The 23,871-nt window shown below is 40.9% G+C and overlaps 1 protein-coding gene across 3 annotated transcripts; it reads left to right on the forward strand.

Moving 5' to 3' along the window:
* Positions 1-162: 162 nt before the first annotated feature.
* On the forward strand, positions 163-23,441 carry sgsm1a (small G protein signaling modulator 1a). Of its 3 annotated transcripts, XM_060883604.1 has the most exons (25): positions 163-222; positions 305-407; positions 5,034-5,109; positions 8,336-8,498; positions 8,774-8,926; positions 9,213-9,280; positions 9,945-10,090; positions 11,564-11,701; positions 12,370-12,494; positions 13,194-13,261; positions 13,798-13,961; positions 14,322-14,451; positions 14,655-14,772; positions 15,583-15,647; positions 15,857-16,002; positions 16,643-16,771; positions 16,970-17,155; positions 17,355-17,423; positions 18,104-19,261; positions 19,581-19,705; positions 19,884-19,966; positions 20,044-20,153; positions 20,237-20,333; positions 20,745-20,912; positions 21,009-23,441. In XM_060883604.1, the coding sequence occupies exons 2-25, from the start codon at positions 333-335 to the stop codon at positions 21,095-21,097; spliced, it is 3,849 nt and encodes a 1,282-aa protein (XP_060739587.1). In that variant the 5' UTR covers positions 163-222; positions 305-332; the 3' UTR covers positions 21,098-23,441. The 3 variants fall into 3 exon arrangements, with proteins under 3 accessions (XP_060739587.1, XP_060739586.1, XP_060739588.1); XM_060883603.1 differs by having other exon boundaries at positions 169-407; XM_060883605.1 differs by having other exon boundaries at positions 169-407; positions 18,167-19,261.
* Positions 23,442-23,871: the final 430 nt, after the last annotated feature.

The raw sequence follows: 23,871 nt of genomic DNA on the forward strand, positions 1-23,871 counted from the left end.
TTATCGTTTGTTAAATAGTTGTATTAAAATAACACTGAAGAAACTAAATATATAATAGAAATTCTCTCAGTTAAATTATCTGTGCTTCTCTCTCTTTAAAAGGCGTGGCCTATCTAACAAGCGCCCCATCCCCTTGAGCCTTGCTCTGTCCTCTCTGTATATCCGGGAGTCGCGAGCGCAGCTGGGCTCGAGCCACCGGAGCCATGGCAACCGCGACGACAGGTGAGGAGGGTCTCATCTCGTCGTAAGAAGCTAGAATTCAATTTTCACCGAAAAGTGCGCTTCTGTTTCTTTCTTTTCTAAGTTTAACTGCCGTTTAATTATTCGGCGTCATGTCATTTCAACGGTTTTCCTCGGTATCCGAAGCCGAGACACGTCAGCGGCTGCTCCGTAACGTGAAGAAGGAGGTGAGTGCGCGTGGAAAGGAAAATAAATAAATAAACAAGCAAACAAATAAATGTGTCACAAGACGAATCAGTCTTTACTACACAGGGTGTTAAATAACAGAGGTTTACGCCTTGTGTTTTGGACTCATTAGTGTCCTATAGGGTGTCATTTAGCAACACATTCGTGGTTCAAATAAATCAATTCCAATCTTTGTCAAGTGCACGTGCTTTAGCACATAAAGCTGTCTGAGATTCTGCACACACACACACACACACACACACACACACACACACACACACACACACACACACACACACACACACACACACACACACACACTCTCTCTCTCTCTCTCTCTCTCTCTCTCTCTCTCTCTCTATGGAGAGAACTGCTGTAACACTCTGTTCAGGATGAAATTTACCTTCACACTGAGCTATAAACACACAGTGGTTATGCTTTATGCCTAATCAGTGCACCACATTTCACATAGACACACCTTACATTAGTATCTAGTGTCCATCTTGTTTGTTTGTATCAAATGTTCTATTAAGTATCTTGTCTGATCTGTATGTGTTATTATGATCAGTTACAAACTAGATTCGATGCTTTATCCATTATGTAACCAGACCTAATTAATGTTTTGTTTAATCAATACAGTATGTGCTCTATAAAATCGACTAATGAATACCTAAACTAATCATTAGCTGTTTTGTTTTATCTAATGAGCCTAAATTCATAACAGATGTAATCTAATCAATAGTTAGTCTAATCACAATGCCTGGGATAATCAGTCATTAGTCTGATTTATAGCTGGTCTACTGAATGCATATTATATTCAGCATATTCTAATCTAACAGGGGTAACGGATTTATAATCCGGGGTAATGCGATTCTTTCTAATCTTTCGTGATTGTTGCTTGTCAGACTGTACGATTATGATCCCCTTGTCACACTGTAGGATCTCAGTTGTCATCATGTCAGATAGTACGACAGTCAAGACGCAAACCAGAAGACTTTTCTGGGGTTTTACGTCATCAATCTGTGACACGTTCAGACCCACATTCTCTCCTGCTGTTCTGTCCACCTGACTCGTTTTGACATCTTCCCTGAGTGGATTTGAAGTTGTCGCGCTAAGTACATCATCCGGGTCCGCGCTCCTTTTGGTCCTTGGTTCATCAGAGGAAAAAACTAATCACAACAGCCAGATTTTACCCTGGAATTCTGGAAATATTTTAGGATTTTCAAAATTTGTCTCAGACGACCAAATCGTGGCCAAAATCGGTCCGTTTTCAGTCAATATATGAATATAATATATGATTTAGCCATAATCAATAGCCGAATCTTATAATTTGTTAGTGTAACTGCTCTACTCAATACATATTTTAATCAGTTTTTACCATTAAGTGATAATCAGCCTAATGAATCAGTGGTTAGTAAATGACTCATCTGATGTCAGTACTTCTTTTAAACTGGCCCTAATTTGTCCTTACTCTTAGAGCAGCTCCACTCAGTACACATTGTCATCAATGTTAAATGGAAAATTGCTCTAATCTGACCTAACTGGTCTATTCTCTGGTCTGGTATGATTGTAGTTGGTTCTAATCAGTTATTAGTTTATTTATTCTAGTTTTCAGACCATTTTTTTAGACCATCTACTCTAAATAAATACTTAGTCTAATCTCAGAAGTCTAATCTTTGTCTATTTTATAGCTGTTCTACTTACTAAACTCTGCATTCTCCACCCCATTTACCCAAAACCAATCAATTTAATCTAATCTAATCTAATCAACAGTTTGTCTAATCACAAAGCGTGGCATAATCATTAGTAGTGTTAACCAGCCGTTAGTTTAGTTTCTATCTCTTCTGCGCAATACAAATTCTAATCCTGATATAAATAATATCTATGATGATTCCTTGCCATGTTGTCTGATCGAAGTCTGGTCCAATACTTGCAGATCTAATACATGCCTGCACATTAATACCTGATTAAAGTAATTACCAATGAATTATTAATGATGTATTACTTTAATACTTGTTTATTGTTATTTTATTATCTATTACTTGTTTGAATTTTTATGGTTAATTTTTTTGCGTGACTTAAGTACTATTAATCTAATTTTTATATTATTATAATATTATATAATCTGGAACACTTAGCAGTTCTTTAGAAACAGCTTTATAGTGACTCGTTTGCTCTGAATGTATGTGTGTGTCTGTCTGTGTGTGTGTGTGTGTACATGGTATCTCAAAATCTAAAAGTGGGTATTCATATTCAAAGACATTCAGAAGCTCATCAAAACATCAGCAGGTCTTAATTAATAGAAGTTCCCTGGCCTTCAGAGATTTTGAGCGTATGTGTGTGTGTGCGTGCATGCGCGCACATGTGTGTGTGTAAAATCTGTCATACTGAGACATTCATGTGTATTTCTAAAGCAAACTGATTGGCATCTGTCCATTTTTTTCTTCTCTAATTTCCGCTTCCTCCAAAAAATAGGAGACTGGCGTCTTTAAAGCGGAAACATTTCCAAGAAGGAGCCTTTTTTTACTAAAGCACAACTGGGTGTTTGCCTCTCTGGGTCGGTTGCTGTACTGGTGAAGAAGAGCTACAACCAAATCATGACACATCGAACACACACTGTTATCATCATATGAAGTTTAATATCAGCACATGTCTGAAACATACCATCTGTGTCATAATTTATTCCAAGATTTTATTCTAAGGTGAAAGAGTGTGTTGGAAAGAGTGTCTTGCCGCAGCAGTGAGCTTTTCTGTTTAATGTATAAGTGAATAGTGTGTAAATGGTGTAATTACTCGACATTCAGCTGAATATTCATCTCTTGGCATCTCTCTCTCTCTCTCTCTCACCCAGATTAACAGTCTAAATTACACTCCACTGACGAATTTCATGTTTTAAAATCCATCGCTCCTCAGGAAACACCCATCTGTGTTTAATTAAAGCGTGATAATGGTTTCATGTGCTGCTGTTTTGGACTCAGTCAAGCAGCCACGGTTATGCAGTTCTCCATGCTGGGATCGTAGATTCGATTTTCTCTCGCTTGTAAGTTACATTCTGAGGAAAAAACCTGTGCCAAGTGAGTAGAAGTGCCAATTATAGTGCCTTTTGCTGTTAATGAGCCTCCATTTCTTTTTTATTAGCCAGAAACGATAACCCACTCGTTCTTAGGTCTCAGCTTTAGTGTGGAGAGCTAACGAGTTTTCCAGGCTGAGATTGGATGTAGTTCATGGTGTAGTGATTGATTGTGAGTTTATTGATTATCGTGCACTTGTTTGGAGTGTGCTCACATCCCTCCTGTGGAACATCAGTGCAAGATCTCTGATTTGTCAGTATTATATTGCTTTGTATTCACCCCACTGGAGACCATTAAAACGAACAGCACGTCCAGTCAGCTTTGCTCCCGAGCTGTGGGAGTCTGTCCTTTGTTGCACTGTAAAGTCTTAACTCAAACACCCTTTAGCCATCTTCATCACCGCCGCCCATTGAGACGCTTTAGTTACACTGTGTAAGAAGATAACTAAGTGACGGTGACTCACTCTTGTTGCCCATGGTGATGACCTTCCTGCACAAGTGGAACCTTTGTCCTTTGCTTACCTCCAGATTTTTAAAGTCCCTCCTGATCTGTGCACTGCTTCATTTTGGTTCTCTGAGTACATCAAGGTGACGATGTCTAGACACCTTCCTGATTTTTTTTTAATTTTATGTTTTTATTATTTCCTGAAGTGTTGGTCTTCTTGTTACTGACCTGAACATTAATCGGTAAGCACTTTCTCCTGGTCAGGGTCTTGATATATCATGAACCACAGGGTGTTTTACTCACTGTTTTGTAGCTCGAACAGGATTGATGTACTGATTCAGAAAGGAAAAATCAATCTGATGGTCGATTCCCTCTATGCAGCTTCTTATAGCAGAGTGAAACCTGCTCAGCTGTAAGCCTTGCCTTGTTGGTTTTTGTGTTTAAACCTAGCTTTAGTGGTCTTAGCCTGTTCTCCACATCGATCTGTCTGTTTCTCTTGTGCAGTTGAAACTGTTTATTTTTTTATCGAAGTAATAGAGCAATACGGTGCGAAATATGATACGTTAAAGTTACCTTCCTTTTCTAGTTGAGATTTTTTAGGGTGGTTTTGTTTGCAGAGCTCCCATCATTCACTGTTTTCACACTAGCAGTGATTCATCCCTGCTATTTTTTACTTAGTAGTAGGTCCACGCTCAGAGCTATGAGGTCTAATTTTGTACTCAGCAGGATCAAACATCTCGAACTTCTAAAGACCAATAAATGAACCCTGCACTCTGAAATCCTCCGAGTATTTTCCCTTGAAAGTGCTTCTCAGTCTAGGGGCTTAGAAAGTAAATAAGAGGGTATAACCTCATTTTTCACCCTTTCAGGAGAATTATAGAGGAAATCTCATCATCTGTATACCATTTTGTATTGATAAACACTAAACAACCAAACACTGACCTTTTCACCTAGCACTTACACTAGTGTTGATTTCCTGATTTGCTCAGACTAACCTCCCATACAGGGTTTTATTTTAATGGTGTTCTTTGACCTAGCAGGAGGATGTTGAGGATGTTTCTGAAGGACTGTGTGAGTCTGAAAAGAAATCCCTCTGTGTGTTTGTCTTCTCAGGTTAAGCAGATTATGGAGGAAGCAGTCACACGGAAGTTTGTGCATGAAGACAGCAGTCACATCGTCTCCTTCTGTGGTGAGCCGAAAAACTTATTTTGCAGTAAACATGGATTTTCCCAATACACTCTGCTTAGGTCTGCATACAACTGTTTAACACAAATGTAAAAAAAAAAACAAAAAAACAACCACGGTTACAGAGAGACCGAGATGAGAAAGTTCTGCTGAAGCAGAAAGTTTCTTTTTCTGTTTTTAACATTTTCAACACTTTCTCAGTCTCAGCCAGAGTTCAGGTCTTTTGATGACTTGTAGCTTAATAATAAATTCAGGAAGTGGAGTGATGATGTGATCAAAGGGGCACAATGTCTCTTCCCCTCTCTCTGTCTCTCTCTCTCTCTCTCTTTCTTTCCGAGTCGCTCTCTCTCTCCGTCTCTCTCCTCCCACCAGATTCGCCAGTGATGAAAGGAGTTTCATAGGAAAGTGTGAATTAGCATCCCTCACATCGAGTACCAGGGAAAAGACTGGTGGAGCGAGAGAGAGAGAGAGAGAGAGAGAGAGAGCTTATAAGCTTTAGATTAAATTAGCAGTGTGTGTGTGTGTGTGTGTGTGTTTGTGTGTAAAATAATTGCAGCTTTACACATTTGGTGTGCAGTGAGACACAGTCATCTCTCTCTCTCTCTCTCTCTCTCTCTCTCTCTCTCTCTCTCTCTCTCTTGCTCTCTCTTGCTCATTCTCACACACACACACCTGCTTATAACTGCTGTTTGACACATGTGCAGTGGGAGATCTGTCAACAAGTCTGTCACGACAAGTACGTTTTGGAGCAAGTGTTATGTCACGTTAACTCCTACACACAGGTTTAAATGAAGCTGTGTGTGTGTGTGTGTGTGTGTAAGCGGCACTCGCATTAGCACAGGGATTACAGAGCATGAAAATAATTTCAGGCGCATTAAATAAGGATTTGCTTCCAGTAGTGATGAATTTATCACCTTTAACGCAGATAAATGTCTGAGAAGGATTTCTGTCCACAGCAAGAGAACTGAACTTGTTTTTTCCTCCTTTCTTTCTTCTCCTCTCTTTTCTATCCTCTTCTTTTTCAGTACTTCCTTCTATCTAAACTTTTTGTTCATTCTTCCTTTCCTTCAGTCATTCCTTCTCATACCTACTTTCCTTCCTTCCCTCTGTTTCCCATGTTCCTTTATTTGTTCTCCATTTGTGTTTCGCCATATTGATGCCAGCATACACACACACACACACACACACACTCCTTTTATTCTGTTATCATTCTTTTCTATTCCCACTCTACTCTATAGTCATTTCTTCTAGTCACTCTACTGCTCTTTATTCCATTCTCTTTCACGCACTTTATCCTTTTCTCTTCTTGTTCCCTCCATCTTTTTTCCTCTCCATTAGTCTTTCTGTAAAAAAACACAAAATAACAAAACACAATTTCTGTACTGAGAGTACTCTCAGAATCTCACACAGCATCAGGAGCAGGATGGTCTTTGTCTCTGTCTCACACATGCATACACACACACACACACACACACACACACACACACACAGTGTCTTCTCCACTTCCGCCATTGCTGTTCTGCTTTGTTGCCATGGTTACACTGGGTGGGACAGCCATTAGCACTGCGTTTTTAATAAGCAGCCCTGCACACCACACACACACACACACACACACACACACACACACACACACACACACACAGTGTCATTTCCTATTCCTGTAGATATTACAGCTGATGAGATTTTGTTGTCTCTATCTTACTAACTCCCTTCCTCTCTCCCTCTCTTTCTCTCTCTCTCCTGTGTACTCATCCTCTTTCTCCACTCTCGAACTCTTTCTCTATTGATGCCTTGTGTTGTCTACATCTCATCTGGTTTCCTGCTCTCTATCACTCATTCTTATATATTTTCTTTCCTACTCCTTTTTATATTTTAACATGCGCAGAGATGCACATGATTGGTAAATGCTGCTGTAATAGACAGGGGAGAAAGCTCATGCCCCTCCCACTGAGAAAGTACAGCCAGTTTCATTAAGAAGAATAGCTACATGTGTTTTTGTTAATCAGTCTGTGATGAGTGTGTAATTGCAGCGGACACAAAGAGGAATGCTCTCTATTACAGTAATGCACCTGTGAGACACAGCATTTTCCCTTACACACACACACACAAACACACACACATGAAATATAGCAGACAGAAATAACATAATAAGAAGACACTGTAAAAGGTGCCATCTGTTGTGTGTGTGTATGTGTGTGTTTGTGCAGGTGCAGTAGAGGCTACAGATGGTGTACGACCCTGTGCACCTGCAAGCTGTGTGTGTGTGTGTGTGTGTGTGTGTGTGTGTGTGTGTGTGTGTGTGTGTGTGTGTGTGTGTGTGTGTGTGTGTGTGTGTTACTTCACTTATCTCCTGTATTAATGTTCTTTCTCACACTTACAAATTACTTGGAAAGAGGAATGAAGACAGGAACAAATGTGGAGGTGAAGAGAAGAAAACAGGTTCAATCAAAAATGTAGTCATGAAAAGAAGGACATACAACAGGTAAACAGGGATGATGGAGAAAGTCGAGAAAACAAAGTGGAGGAACACAGGATAAAAAAGAAAGAGAAAAATGTTGGGGATGAAGAAGAGGAGGATGAGGAGATTGAAGAGGAGGAAGATGAAAGGGTGAAGAGAGGAATCTGAGGGGATTAAGTGGAGGAAGATAAGGGGATGAAGAGAAGATGATGATGGGATGAAGAAGAGGAGGCTGATGGGAGGAAGAGGATGAGAGGAGGAAGTCAGTGGAATGAAGAACGGGGATACAGACATAACCAGACAGGGATAGGGAGAAAGAAAGTAAAGGTAGCATTTCTGGGAGAACACACACACATATATACACACACACACACTGAAGAGACAGAGATGGAGAGCAATGATGATGAAAATAATTCACTGAGTGCACTCTGTCGGAGGTGGTCGCCATGGTTACACATGAACCCCCCCCACCTGACCCAAGAGTCAACAGCCACACACATACATACTCTGCCACGTAGCACTCGTTGTGAGTGTGTAGTTCAGTGGGCCCATTTGCTGATCGAATACATGCAATGTATATTGTGTGTTTGTTAGTGTGTGTGTGCATGCATTCGTGCGTGTGTGTGCGTGCGTGCGTGTGTGTGTGTATGTGTGTGGGTAATTGACCACTCACCTTTAGACCTTCTCCTTTGAAATGCCAGCTGATATTTTTCTTGCACAATAATCCTCTCTCTTGCTCTGTCTGTGTCTGTGTGTGTCTGTGTGTCTGCAGCTGCTGTGGAGGCGTGTATGCTACATGGCCTGAAGCGGAGAGCTGCCGGGTTTTTACGCAGCAACAAAGTCGCAGCTCTGTTCACTAAAGTGGGGAAGAGTTTTGCTCCGGCCGAGCAGCTCTGCCGTAAAGCTCAGGAACTGGAGCAACTGCTAGAGAGCAAGTGAGAGGCACACACACTCACACTCACACTCACACTCACACACACACTCACACACACACACACACACACACTCACACTCACACACACACACACACACACACACACTCACACACACACACACACACTCACACACACACACACACACTCACTCACACTCACACACACACTCACACACACACACACTCACACACACACACACACACACACACACATCTCTGTATTTATTCTACCTCCCTGTGTGTGTGCGTGTGTGTATGTGTGTGTGTGTGTGTAAGAGCTCAGGTGGGCTCATACAGTGAGACGTCTCGTAAGTTTCCTCCTCGAATCCCCGGCCTCTCACCCCAGGCTGTTCGGCACCTGTGGATCCGCACAGCTCTCATCGAGAAAGTCCTCGACAAGATCGTCCTGTACCTGGTGGAGAACAGCAGGTGATGGATAGAGAGAGATAGAGGAAAAGATATTAGATGATTACGTGTAGAAATGAAAGCGCTGAAGCAGAGAGCGAGAGATAGGGAGACAGATACACACAGACAGAAAGACAGCTAAAGCGACAGAGAAAAAGAAAAGGAATTAGTCTTAAAAAGCTTTCAGGAATGGTAACTGGAGTTAAGGATGGATGGATGACATGATTGATGGATGGATGGATGGATGAATGGGTGAATTGATGGATTGTAGTGGTCATACCTGCTGATAATGATGTTGTGATGATTTCAGTAAGTATTATGAAAAGGAGGCGGTGCTCATGGACCCGGTGGACGGCCCTATTCTCGCCTCTCTGTTAGGTGTGTTTCTCTCCCTCTATCTCGCCATCTGTCTCTCCCTCCATCTTTCCATCTGTGTCGCTGTTAGGTACACACTCACTGTGTGTCTCTCCCTCCTTCTCTTCATCTGTTATTCTGTCCACTTATTAACCCCCACCCTCTCTCTCTCTCTCTTTCATCTGGTCTTTCCCTCCATCATTATCTTTCCCATCTGTTTTTTTCCCTTCACTGGTCTCCCCACTTTCTGTCTTCCTGTGTTCTCTCCTCGACTGTCTCTCTTTCTTATTTTCCCCTTATATCAATTATTTCATCTTTCTTAGTGTTTATATTTCCCTCCATCTTCATCTCTTTCTGCCTGTCTTTTGCTCATTATCTCTTTCACCCTTGTCATTCTGTCCATCTCTTCTGCTTGGTTTATTTTTTTCCATCTCTCCATCTCTAATATCCATCATCTCTCCGTCATTTTTTTTGTCTGACTTTTTCCTCATCTGCCTTTTTCTCATCTACCTATCCATTTCTCTTTCTGTCTCTCTTGCTTTCATCTCTCACCTGTCTGTCTGTTCAATCTGTTCCACTTCCTCTCGCCCTTCATCCCTATCATTGGTTTCTCTCCCTCTCTCCCAGCATATCTTATTTGTCTCTTTCTCTACACCCCCTTCTCTCTCTCTCTCTCTCTCTCTCTCAGTGGGTCCGTGTGCACTGGAGTACACTAAGATGAAGACGGCTGATCATTTCTGGACAGATCCGTCAGCAGATGAGTTGGTGCAGAGACACAGGATTCACAGTGCACACTACAGACAGGACTCACCCACTAAGAGACCTGCGCTGTGTGTGAGTGATGTTACACACACACTCTCCAGCTAACACCCTCCCACCTAGCACCTTAAACGCTCTACACAATTAAAAATACACAACACACTGAGTGTGGAAGCAGTAATACAACACTCAGACTCAGTATTCTGCTTGTTTTCTGAAGATTGGTTTGATCTGCCTGGGAAGAAATTTTGGGGTTTTGTTTTTCTTATTTCTTGTTAGTGCACACACACACACACACACACACACACACTACCCAAATTAGATTGGCACTCCTTCCACTCCTGCTTTATTTAAACAGGTCTGAAAGCATGTGAAGAAAAAAGGCAAACACAGGCTAATAATTAAATCGAGTACGGTGCTGAGTGACATGCAAACCGCTGATAAGGTCACAGTCTGGCCGTGACTGTCTGTTTCAGTAAAGTCCATCTCCATTTTTTCCACAACGCCACAGACACAGATCAATGATTTTATCAACAGCAGCAAGAAACAAATTAACACTGTGACACAAGAGACATGAGAAAGGCGATTGTTTCCACTGACCAATATTATGACTATGATGGTCCGACTTTCCTTCTTCTCCTCGCTCAGAACTTCGAGAAGTTCCCAGTTATAAAAATTACTAAAAATTATATACCCATGGTTTTATTTTATCCTGTCAAAATGTAAAGAAAATAAACTTTGGAAGGAAGAAGCAGACATCGTAGGTGAGAATGTAGAGCTAGTTCAGTTAGATTGTTTTGATGTATTTGATTTTATATTTAAGCAGCTAAATTAATATTGAGCAACTGCTGCTTGTCATCAGAAGTTAAAAGATACAGGACAGGCCATGCCCACAAGGCAAATTCTGAGCAAATGCTGATTGAGACATCATTTCTGGCACAGCATAACACTCCCTCTCCCTCTTCCTCTCCCTCTCTCTCTCTTCCTCTCTAATGCTGAGTCATTCTGGACTAGTGTAAGATGTGACAAAAGATGTCTGTGTGTCTGTCTGTGTGTGTGTGTGTGTGTGTGTGTGTGTGTGTGTGTGTGTGTGTGTGTGTGTGTGTGTGTGTGTGTATGTGTTCTGACTGCAAATTATGAATTATGTAAATTATATTACTTTCATTCAGGGCTGGAATATTTACAACACAGTGCTTCTGATCACTGGACTCTGATTGGTCAAAAGGTGTTGATTAATTTTGTCTAACAGCAGCTTTGACAGCAAAATCACAGGTTTATATTAATCCTGTAGATCTTATAAGTACTCGTTTCTATAGTAACAGCTCAAACACAGGGACATGTACATATGTTGCTTTACTAATAACAGATTAAAAGGTGACTAATTGCTGACACGGTGAGGTTTTCAGTGAGATGTATATTTAGCATTTATGTCACCAGTATGGAGAGAGTCACCAGTATCAGCACCTTGTAACGGTCAGAGTAAAGTCACACTATACAGTATATTTTAAACCATGGACCGTGTGTGTGTGTGTGTGTGTGTGTGTTAAGATCCAGAAGAGACACTCCAGCAGCAGTATTGACGAGCGTCCGTCTCCGTCTCCGTCAGCAAGAGACTATGTGGAGTCTCTGCACCAAAACTCCAGAGCCACCCTTCTGTTTGGCAAGAACAATGTGCTCGTACAGCCGGTAGCAAACACAGATACACACACACACACACACACACACACACACACATACACATACACAATCACACGCACTTATTATAACACAATTTCTAAATACATCGTAGAAGTCAACATATAGCAGCGGTGTCCAATCTTATCCGGAAAGGGCCGGTGTGGGTGCAGGTTTTCATTCCAACCAAGCAGAAGCCACACCAGAGTCTACTAAAAGCCAAGAACAACTGATTAAACAGGTGGAATCAGGTGTGGCTTCTGCTTGGTTGAAATGAAAATCTGCACCCACACCGGCCCTTTGTGGATAAGATTGGACACCGCTGGCATATAGGAACATGTTGTATAGCAGATACTCTGCATAGATGGTTATTTTATGAAGATAAAAATGTCAAATTGTAGTAACTGCTATAATGCAATAGTAACTGCTATAACGTAAGTGATAACTTTCGATGATGTGTGTGTTGTTTCTTGGACGTTCCATAAAATACTTGTGACTAAAACACAATATACACAATACTCTTTAATTGCTAAAAAATGTAACAAGCAGTATAAAAGGAATCAAATGCCAGGAGACATGCTGTTATAGGAAAATAAACAACTTCTGTTAGATCTTTATATCTTTTGCTGCTGAAGAATTTTGGTGTTTCATGACATGGCAGCTTGTTGCTGTTTGTACAGAGAGATGACATGGAGGCGATCCCAGGATACCTGTCTCTGCACCAGACAGCAGACACCATGGCACTGAAGTGGACACCCAATCAGCTGATGAACGGCTCTGTGGGCGATCTGGAATACGAGAGAAGGTAGAGCTCGTCTCCATTAAGGGGTCAGGAGACGATATGAGATGAACGTTCCACATCGTTTTATAGGAATGTGCTTTCCAACAGCAAACTGACTCAAGCAACACAGCAAAGCTATGCTAGCTAATGACTTGCTGTTTAGATATCAGTGTTCATTCACAACACTAACTGATCACATGAAATCAAGGTGAATATATCAGCACACATGTTAATAAATTTAGAATTGTTAATAAAACTTTAGGTGATGATTACTACTTATTTTTCTTTTATTCATTAAAGCAGACTTTAATTATAATTATCCTTCATTCATCTTGTTGTTTTTTATTAAGTTTATGAAAGCCAGTGTGCTTGCAAGCCTGAGGCTTGTGCTGAGAGATTAAACTCATTTCTCAGGGATGTCAAACCAGCTAGAAACCAAACAAAAGTGTTTTCAGTGTTTTCTCCTGCCAAAAAAAAAACGTGGCATTTATTAAAACTTCTGTCATTTTCACAGATAGTAGGTGAGATGTTGCACTCTACACAGACACACAATCACACAATTTATTTTCCTCCTAGCTGTTAGCTCTTTAGTTCTGTTTTCTCTAAGGAGCCCATGTTGTTAAGTGATGCCATGAATATGCTAATAGTCTGATCCTAATTACTTCTCTCTGATGCTCAACAGCATTGCGTGTTATCTCACACGTGTGTGTTTTTGTGTTGCAGTGTGTATTGGGACTATGCCATGACTATACGCCTGGAGGAGATTGTGTATTTGCACTGTCATCAGCAGGGTATGTTGCACCGTTTAAAAATTTCATTAGAGTGACTTGCTTGCATTTCTAGCTTAAGGACGTTGTGGCATCTTCAAACCCAATTACTGTGAAGTGTATTGTATTAGCAGATTCAGATATGAAATAAACCGCAGCGTGGGTTTAATTAAACCCCCTGAGTCACACTTCTACATCCTCATTCATCACTGTACACACACACTAACACACATGCACAATGCCTGCAGGATGAGGATGTGCAGAGCACAATTCCTTTAGTGTGAGATGAGCACTAAAACTGTGAACCGTGTAAAAAATGTCCATCTTTACATTTTATTGACAAAGAACAAAACCTAATCTTCTCTGTCCTGAAGATGACCAGGAGCTGATTAATGACTTTTTCAGAGCTGGATTGTGTTTCAGATTCTGTCATCAGCTGCAGAGTTTCTCTGGAGTTCATTTCACTCAGTTTGATTGAAGCAGCGGCTTCAATTGTAAAGGATTTGCATGTGGCTGTGGGATATGGGTGCTGATGGATAGTGTGTGCGTGTGTGTTTCAGTGGACAGCGGGGGCACCATAGTTCTGGTAAACCAGGATGGCATCCAGAGGCCTCCTCTACGTTTCCCACAAGGTGGTCATCTCCTGCAGTTCCTGTCCTGTTTGGAGAACGGGCTGCTGCCACACGGTCAGCTCGACCCGCCGCTGTGGTCCCAAAGAGACAAGGTCAGCTGTGGGAAAAAGCTTTGCTCCTTTTATTTAGCTAAAAAGCAGCGCAGCAGAAAAGCATTCAGGACTTCCAGTCTTGACAGTGGCACATCTGTCTGTAGCTAGAAGTCCAGCCTAGTGTAACTGTCCCTGTTCTCTGTAGGAGGGAAGATGTTACTGTCTCACGCCGTCACAGTTTAGCAGATAGACACGGCAGGATAATTAATGCCTCTGGCTTTTTATTCTTTATTACATTCATTACACTTTCAAAAGATTATTCATTTTGTTGCATGCTGCTTCCAGAACATCCTGCTGTGTGTGTGTGTGTGTGTGTGTGTGTGTGTGTGTGCGTGTGTGTGTGTGTGTTTCTTTCTCTAGGGTAAAGTGTTTCCAAAGCTGAAGAAAAGAGGAACTCAGGGATCAGTGGAATCTGTTTCAGATAAGGAGGAGGACGAAGCCACTGATTACGTTTTCCGCATTTTCTTCCCCAATAGCCAGCATGAGCTCGGTGTGTGTGTGTCTGTGTGTTTGGAATTAAGGAATATAAATTTACTTTCACTCCTGTGAAAATGCCATAGTTAATTTTTAATTAATATTAATCAGTGTAAAAACCTGTGCTTTGCAGCTGCAATTTTTCTTTAATGCTGTCAGGGCATGATGGGTAAATGGTCTACCTTCCTGTCAGTGAGGTGTTGATCGTGTGTGTTCCAGCTAGCTCAGAACCGATGGAGCAGGGAGTAAACACATGGCAGCCAACGCAGAGGAAGTCCTCATGTTCTCAGGCCAGTTTCTACGATGGAGCATCTCGAAACGGCTTCAACCATGAGAGGTACAGGTGAAGCTGGCGTGTAGATAAAGTTTAGGCCTCAGGGTTAAGGGTTTGGGGGTAGGGATAAGGGTGCAGGTTAGAATTAGTCTGTCAGGGTGTCACTTAATTTTAGGTAACAGGACATGTCACGTTTTAGTGACAATTTAGTAGTAATAACTTTCACCACAAACGCCTGAAAAAATACATATATTTGTTTAAATAAAAAGTTCTGTAAGTTTTTGTTAACAAAAGCATGGTGCTCTGTGTAGCACACAGTTTCACCATCAGGCTATGGTTTTCATCAGCAATCACAAAGAGAGATTTAACAGCTGCATCACTGGTGTCTCAATTCAAAACCGACTGTTGTTTGTTCAGCCCTCAACAACTGATCATCTATTTTATCTGTTCTCATTTTGCCCTTGCAAATGGTTGTATTTTTCAGCATGATGAGTCTGATACTGATGTGAATGTTTAATCTTTCAGCGTTGCTGTGGGCTTGGAACAAATGAAACGCACCACTTTTCCATTTGTCTCAGACAAGACATACAAACTGGGCTGTTTTTTTTTTTCTGGAAAACTCAACAATCCATGTCCAGTTTGGAAAGAGAATCAGTTACAAGTGTCAAATGTCTAGCTTTGAATTTTTACATAGCTGAGTTTTTTGCTCTATTTTATTGCTCTATTTTCTATTGCCCTCTAGTGGAGAAATAGTGCATTTTCTACATATTTGTATTCAGGAACAGTCCACTTGAAGATATTGATTCCTATAACTAATCCGCGATTGGCCAGCTTGTCTAATACTGTGTACCGATGATGTCATCTTTTCTGCAGAGCTCCTCTGAAGCTGCTGTGTGACAACATGAAATATCAGATCATCTCCAGAGCGTTCTATGGCTGTATGTGTGAACCAACTGCATATATTTTTTTTCATACATGTTTTATGCTGATTAGCTTTAAGTGGTACACTAACTGATAAATTTTGCCTTTTTTAAGTTTTGAAATAGTGTTTATTACCCTGATATAATGTAGGTTTACATATTTGGCATTATTCACTCTAAATCCACTGAGCTGAAAGGAGATGCTAACAAGCGTTGTTGTTGTTTAGGGTTGGCTTATTGCCGTCACCTGTCCACAGTGCGCACACACCTCTCCGCTCTCGTCAATCACACCATCGTAATGCCTGATGTGCCGTGCAACGCATCCAGAGGTCTCACTACACCAGTGTGGCACAAGTTCCTGCAGGACTGCAATGTATTTCCATGCACACACACTTAAGCACACATGCATTGTACACACATTTTCGTATAGACATTTGTTCTACTGTTGCAATAAAATAATCAGTAAAAAGGTTGATTATTTCCTATAAGGACATGTCCTGTGAACCAGAATTCAGCTGTGCTGTGGTCTAATTTCTCTCCAGCCTTTCACACTCAGACACACGCTGATTCCCATGCCTTCACCTACACACACTCACTGCTTAAAACACATGCACATATTGACAAGGCCCACAGTCACTGCATCATGAAACTGATCCCAGGTCAGCATACGCAGTGTGGACGGCATTCCTACGCATATTTATCACCTTTGAGCACATCACCATGATTAGTCACACACACGCACAATATGTGCAGAATGATTAATGCAGAGCCTTTGGGACTCAGAGTACTGTCACTAAACACCACATGTCATTTCAATGAGTGTTCCAAACAGTGCAAACTGTGTGTGTGTGCGTGCATGTATATGCATATAAATGTTTTTGTGTGTGTACATGTATATGTATATGTCTAAAGGGAATTGTTAAAAACGCTATACAAATAAATAAATTGAATTTGAATAAATATATATTTATTTAATTACTGTGACCTTTTCTCCACTGTGTTCCTGTGTAAAGGCATATGATGAGCAGGAGCTCTGGCGGTTGGTGTATTTTGGAGGAATTGAACCCTCTCTACGTAAGGAGGTCTGGCCCTTCCTGCTGGGTCACTACCAGTTTAGGATGTCGGAGAACGAAAGGAAGGAGGTCAGTGTCTGGATCTGTGACAAACGGCCTTAGTGCTGTTGTCAGACGTGGCAGGGTTTAGCACAGCAGGCTCAATTATACTAGATGACCCTGCACCTGCTAATGTAGATTTCGATTAGCTTGAACAGATGGACTGAATAAGGCCAGCAATAAAATCTGTCACCCCTTTATTTCTTGTGTGACCGTTGAACCTTGCAGGTAGACGAGCAGATACGAGCCTGCTACGAGAAGACGATGAACGAGTGGCTGGGCTGCGAGGCCATCGTGCGGCAAAGGGAAAAAGAGCAGCATGCCGTGGCCTTGGCCAAGTGCTCGTCTATGGCCAGTATGGACGGCAACAGTGTTCCGAGCGCAGTGCAGCATGACTCGTCCATCAGCAACGAGGTACACATTTATCCACTGTAACATACAGGAACATCACCCATATCATTCAGTGATTGGATTTAATTCCTATTATAAAACTGACACCTGGTGGCCACACACTGCTTTACACTCTCTGCTGTGTATTCCTAAATTCACCAATTTCTCTTTATTTATTCCACATCATGCCTTTTTGTGCTTTTTATTCCATGTCCATCTGTAGTCATCTCAGAGCTGCAGTTCAGAGAGGCAGAGAGCTGGCCTACAGAGTGACTCCAGTAGCAGTACACAGGTAAGTCATATAATATTCACCTGACTCACACCGAGGTAGCGCATGGCTTCACCTCTTCTTATAAAATACAGCCTATTACATAGCTCTTGATCCAGCACATCCTTTATTTTGCACCATCCACTAGAAATACATGTTATGGCATATTGCTTATGTGTCATCTAACAGTTTTAACATGGCCATGAGACACTAAATCAAGATACTGAAATTGTAATGTGTGCATAAGATACAGGCTGTTTTTTTAATTGCTAAATAGCTTTGTCATATTATTAAAACAACACCAATATTTTTGTTAATTTGATTCACACACTTCAAAACCTTCTGAATGATAAGCTGATCGAGCACTCATCTGATACTTTGACAGTTCACTTTTACTTAATTTTCAAAAATATATCCATTAATAATATTACATAACATACTTGTTTTTTTTGTTTTTTTTTTTGAGTCACAGCCCATAACATACATTTCTGCTTGACATATTGTGGTTACATCTGTGGGTGTATGTTTGAGGGCTGACTACTGATTTAGTATCGAGTCTCCACTACACTCACAAAACTCATATCTGAACACAGCTCATCATTATATAAAATATAATGTTAGGCTAAAAGCTGGATTGTGCATGTGTTTTGCTACAGTGTTGCTTCTAAACAGGTATTCCCCCATCCCCACACTGTCCCTGCTAGTTCTTCACTCCCCAAAGCCCCTTCCCCTGGAGTAGTTGGCTTCCCTTTGGCTTCTTTCTCCAGGTGTTTGAGTCAGTGGACGAGGTCGATCAGATTGATGCCGAGCCCAAAGGCAATGAAGTCAAACTCCTCCCCAAAGTCTCCAATGGCTCAGACTCGGGTCATCCCTCTTCCAGAAACTACTCTGTCACCTCAGGCATGTCGGACTCCCCCAGCACAGAAGACAGCGGCATGCAGGAGATGAGCACCAAAACTTCCACCCAGGAGAGTTTTATGCAGGATAACAAAAAGGATGAATACAAAACTGAAAAGATGGAGAAAACGGTCATGGAGCATGCTGGAGGTGAGAGTGAAAAGGAAGAAAAGGAAGAAATGGATACTGTGAAAGAAACTCTGCAACAAGTGGTGTCTAAGAAGAGCAATGAGGTGAAGGTAGATGAACATACTGAAGCTGCTGAGGGTTTTGAAGGTATTGTTCATCAGGTGAGAAAGTACACCAAAGTAGATGACAAAAGAAGAAAGACAGAAGTGTCAGATGAGGCAGGAGAAACTAAAAAAGAGAAGTTTGGATTACTAGTGTCTGTTTTAAAAGGAGAAAAAAGTGATGAGTGTGTAGGTAGAGAGCAAATTAAAGGTTCTGACACCAGATACAGTCCAGGAGTTTTAAAGACTACATTCAGTAAAATATTGAATACTTCTGCCACCATAAAGACTGATGAAACTCAGAAAATCCAAACAACTAAAGCAGAGCCATCTGAGAAAGAAAATGATTCAAGACCAATGTGTTATGAAGCTCATAGAGCAGCCGAGGCTCCCAGTCCAAGTCTGGTTAAGGGGAAAGGTCAGTCAGAGGCGGTCAGGAGGAAGGTTACGATGCCGAGTGCTCCTGTGGTAAAGGAGATTGTGGTTCCTGTTGTGTTTGAAGCCTTCAGCACGCGTGAGATGAGCAAAGAGACTCCTGCCACCGACTCAGACGAGTCACCTTCAGCCATTGAAATGGAGGAGATCCCCGTGGCCCGCCTGGTGGGTGTTCAGAAAGGCAGAGAGGCACTCCTGCCTGAAATGGAGACTCTTTACCCTCAGTTTGAATCCCATGCTGTGACCAGTGAGAAGAACACCACTACCACTCCAGTTCCCCCCACAGGAACCACTTACTCGGTACACATTTTATTTATTGGTATAGATGTGTGACACACAAAAACATTTTAAATAGAGCCTTCATTTGTTTCATCTAAGACAAATTAAAATTAAAAAAATTAGTTTATACTAAAGCTGATGAATTCTTTAATCCCAGCATTTGTATAGTAACAGCTCTTTCACAGGGACTTGTTTAAGTAATGTTCAACATAAATTTAAACTAATATAAAACATATATTTATCTGTTTATTAACAAAATAAACTGTGTTTGATTCAGATGTTTGAAAGTTATACATTACTTGAATGTTACTTGTGCATGTGGCCTATTTGGTTTTTGCAGCAGGAGCTCTTGGACTTGTACACTCTGAACCTGCATCGTATCGACAAGGACGTGCAAAGGTGTGACAGGAACTACTGGTACTTCACCCCCACTAACCTAAAGAAACTTCGCAACATCATGTGCAGGTGGGGTTTACCATTTATTCCATGGTAAAACTCAGGGTCATTTGCAATCCATTTTTGTAGCAAATATTGTCACAATGCCGAGCAAGAGTTTCAGATTCAATCAATCGCCAGTTCGTTCATGGATTTGTTTTGTTCTGCTGATTAATTGAAATAACTCATGTTCACATTCCGTCCATAGTTACATCTGGCAGCATCTTGAGATCGGCTACGTGCAGGGGATGTGTGACCTTCTGGCTCCTCTGCTGGTCATTCTCGATGACGGTGAGTGTATATGATTTTTAAAATGTTGGGGAAACTTTGTTGTATTTTAATTTTCAATGTTATTGTTGGTTATTCAGAGGCTCTGGCCTTTAGCTGTTTCACCGAACTGATGAAGAGAATGAATCAGAACTTTCCTCATGGTGGTGCGATGGATGCTCACTTTGCCAACATGAGATCCCTCATTCAGGTGAAACTGTGATTACAGACAAAACATTTAGCCTTTATTTTGTGCTATCTTCATTTTCTATGTCAAGCTCTCCATCTCTGCAGATCCTGGACTCAGAGCTCTTTGAGCTAATGCACCAGAACGGTGACTATACCCACTTCTACTTCTGCTACCGCTGGTTCCTCCTGGACTTTAAACGAGGTAACAAAAAATGCAGCAATCCCAATTCAAATATGAGAGCATGACTGCAGTGTCGGAGGACGAAGGAATACTGAGAACCAACCACTTACAGTGCGAGAGTTTGCCAGCAGTGGCTACTCTGTTTGAGTCTTTTGTGAGTTTAGGAGATTAGTAAATTTATAAATAAGTCTGAATTTAGTGGTGGAACATGTACAAAGATGGTAAACAGAAAAACCGCCCCTGGTGCTGATGATTTTTCATTCCAGAAAATTTCACTTGCGTTCTACAGGGTTCGCTAGAAACAAAGAAACCAAATGAATGAGGTTATTACGGCATGAGAACAGATAGAAACCTTATTATACTGTAGACAGAAACTTTTACAAATGTTAAACTTTTTGAATGCGACTCCTTGGTGTTTTTATCTGTTTTCAGAGCTGGTGTATGATGACGTGTTTGCAGTGTGGGAGAGCATTTGGGCAGCTAAGCAAGTGTCCTCTAGCCAGTTTGTCCTGTTCATTGCCCTAGCCCTCGTTGAGATCTACAGAGACATCATTCTGGAGAACAACATGGACTTCACCGACATCATCAAATTTTTCAATGGTAACACAAATTTAGAACCATGATTTTGAAATCCACTGAAACTTTTTAAGAAAGTGGTGCATTTTTAAAGTCTTTAATTGTGATTTTTTCTTTTAGAAATGGCCGAACATCATAACGTTAAGCAAATCCTGGAGCTGGCTCGAGAGCTTGTTTGCAAAGTGCAGATGCTCATTGAAAACAAGTAATGCTGAATAAACCCCCCCTCGATTGTCTCCATGCAAAAGTGTGCCATTAGAGTTTGCTGCATTAAGCCCAACAGGAAAACAGCCGAGAGAACCTCCGAATAACTGTAGTTCTCTTTATAAAGCCGATGCTGCAATTCTGTTCGTTCATCTTTAACAAACACTTTATCCTGGTCTGGGCCAGAAGATGGAGTCTATCCTAGGAACGCTGGGCACAAAAGGTGCATAAACCTGTGGCACTATACACACACATTCACACCTGGGGGGCAATTTAGCAGAGTCTGTGTACATACCTGCATCTAGGTGAAACACATAAATTCCAAAGGAAAGCCATGTGGACGCAGGCAAAACTACACACACGATCTCACACACACACACACACACACACACACACACACACACACACATGCACACAGCTCAGGATCAGTCTGGAGACCCTGAAGCTGTGAGCCCACAATTCTACCCACTGCACCATTGGTGTCTTTTACATTCCAGTGTATTAATCTAACGGAAATGAGAGATAGCATTTAAAGACCCGACACTTCCAGGCATCAGTTACACTCCACGAGTCACACATTCCAAGTCAGTAAAGTTTTTATCCTCTTCTGGTCAGTGGGTTTATATAAACCCAGCTGCATGTCTGTTTCCAGCTTGTGTGTATGTTCAGTAACATGGCATTATATTGATATTTATGTAGGTTGCTGCTTTTTCAAGGTTCTGTGTGATTCTCGGACGAGTTTCTACAAGCTGAGCACCTCATATTTTAACACCGTCTCAACACTGTGTTACAGAAACGTGTTCTCATTCAGATCTCCTTCCAGCCAGATCAGTACTTTCAGTAGTGATGAAATCTAGCGCTGCATTTTATTACATGCAGGTTTGTGTGCAATGTTGTGAAACATTTTTCAGAATCATGTTCTTTAGCACACTGCAGCAGATATTTCATCTATTTTTAATGTAGGGCATCAGTTATCTACAGTGCCTTGCACAAGTATTTACCCCCAATTAAGGGCTGCAAAATCAGTACTGTTGTCACCTCGGTTCACGTGAACCCTATAAGTTTGTTCTAGTGCAGCCATTTACCACCGTTTTAGTTGAACGAAGTTGAATTGCCTGCAGATCAAAAGTGTCATGTGACCTCAATATATCTAAAGAAAATATGTCATTAGCAATCAAATCATTTTGTGACGAGAGATTAAATCTCTGGGTAGATGAAGCCCTCCAATTCGTCAAATAAGCAAACAAGAGCATGATGCTACCACAATCATGTTTCAGTGTTTCTTTATATTTATTCTTGCTAATCATTTTGCAAACTCTATTGCCTATTTCCCCTCACCTCAATATTATAGGTTATTTTGTGTTGGTCTATAACGTTTAATCCCCATTAAATCTAGTCCAGTTTTACATTACAGTGTGTGTGAATACTTGCGCAAGGTTCTGCATGTCCACTTCCATGGGTTTCACTTTACTGTGACTGTAACAAAAAAAAAAAAGAAAACGGCTTATTTGTGCATAAGGACAAATCTATATTCTATATTTATTATATAGAGAGATATTAATATATTATGAACCATGATGTTAGAGATTGTGTTTTTGTTCTGAATGGAAATATGCTAAAGCAGAGAAACTATATTCAAAAGTCGTCTTATTTATTTTTGCATTCTAAAGTAAACTTACCATTTACAGTGTGGCCTTAACTGTGTTTCTGCTAGTCTGTATGCTCCATTGGTGCTGTTTGAGTCCACGTTTAGGGCAACAATTTTACACCAGCCCTCTGCCTTTTATCAGTTCAGGACCTGGATCACAAAGAAACGCCTGTCAGGGTCAGAGTTTCAGAAGTCTGTATCCATTATGCTGTGAGTTTTGTCCAGATAGTGGACTTATAAAAAATAAAACTACCAAAGTACTTTTAGTTCAATAATGTTATCAGACAAAATCCTTCAAATATATCAGCAGGAATATGTTGTTACTGCAGGGTGAGTTGTAGTAAATCGTTTTCCTGGCCATGTCCCTGGACCTGAACAGAATCCAAACTAAAATCTTATAGATTATTTTGACCAGTGCAGTATGTCCAGTGTATTTCATCAACTGTTCCTTAAAGCAGTGTGTTCGCCTGAAGATTCTTCTCCTCTATGAACTTTGCGCTTTGTCATGTTGCTTTGGATATCAGTGGAAAATTTGTGAAAGCTAGCTAAAGAAATGTATTATTTGTATGTCTTGCTTTTTAGCTGTTTATTTATTTATTTATTTTCGGTCTCAATGCAATCAATTTTGTCTTGGCTTTTGTTTGTAGCACTCGCACTTGTACAATTGTGGTTTATGATTAAACGATATATCTGCCTCTAAATATTGGAATGGTGTTATTATTATAATGACATGGAAAATTACACACATTTATGGGATGTTTGGTTACTCTCTACTTTCCACAGTAGAGTCTGTGGAAAGTGGAAAAAAATACTCTCTATTATTCCACAATAAAATACAGTTTTCTCATCTCACATCATTTTTCAGTGATTGACAGGAGCTGCTGGTGTCATAATGAGTGTGTGATTACAGTGTGTGTGTCTGTGTAATTATAGCAGCTTAAGAAATTCATTTGTCCAACTTCTCAGCTTTGGAGTGCGATTTTCAGATGAAACTTGTGCTCCTGTTTATGGCACAATGTCCCAAATCAACTGTGTGAATATAAAGATCAAAGTCACCCCCAAAAAACAGCCTGTGTTTTATAGGGTGAAAATACTGACTTTCAGAGATTTTCCCCAAATTCAGAAACTGGA

This window comes from Tachysurus vachellii, chromosome 12 (genome assembly GCF_030014155.1).
Source record: "Tachysurus vachellii isolate PV-2020 chromosome 12, HZAU_Pvac_v1, whole genome shotgun sequence".
NCBI classification, from domain to species: Eukaryota; Metazoa; Chordata; class Actinopteri; order Siluriformes; family Bagridae; genus Tachysurus; species Tachysurus vachellii.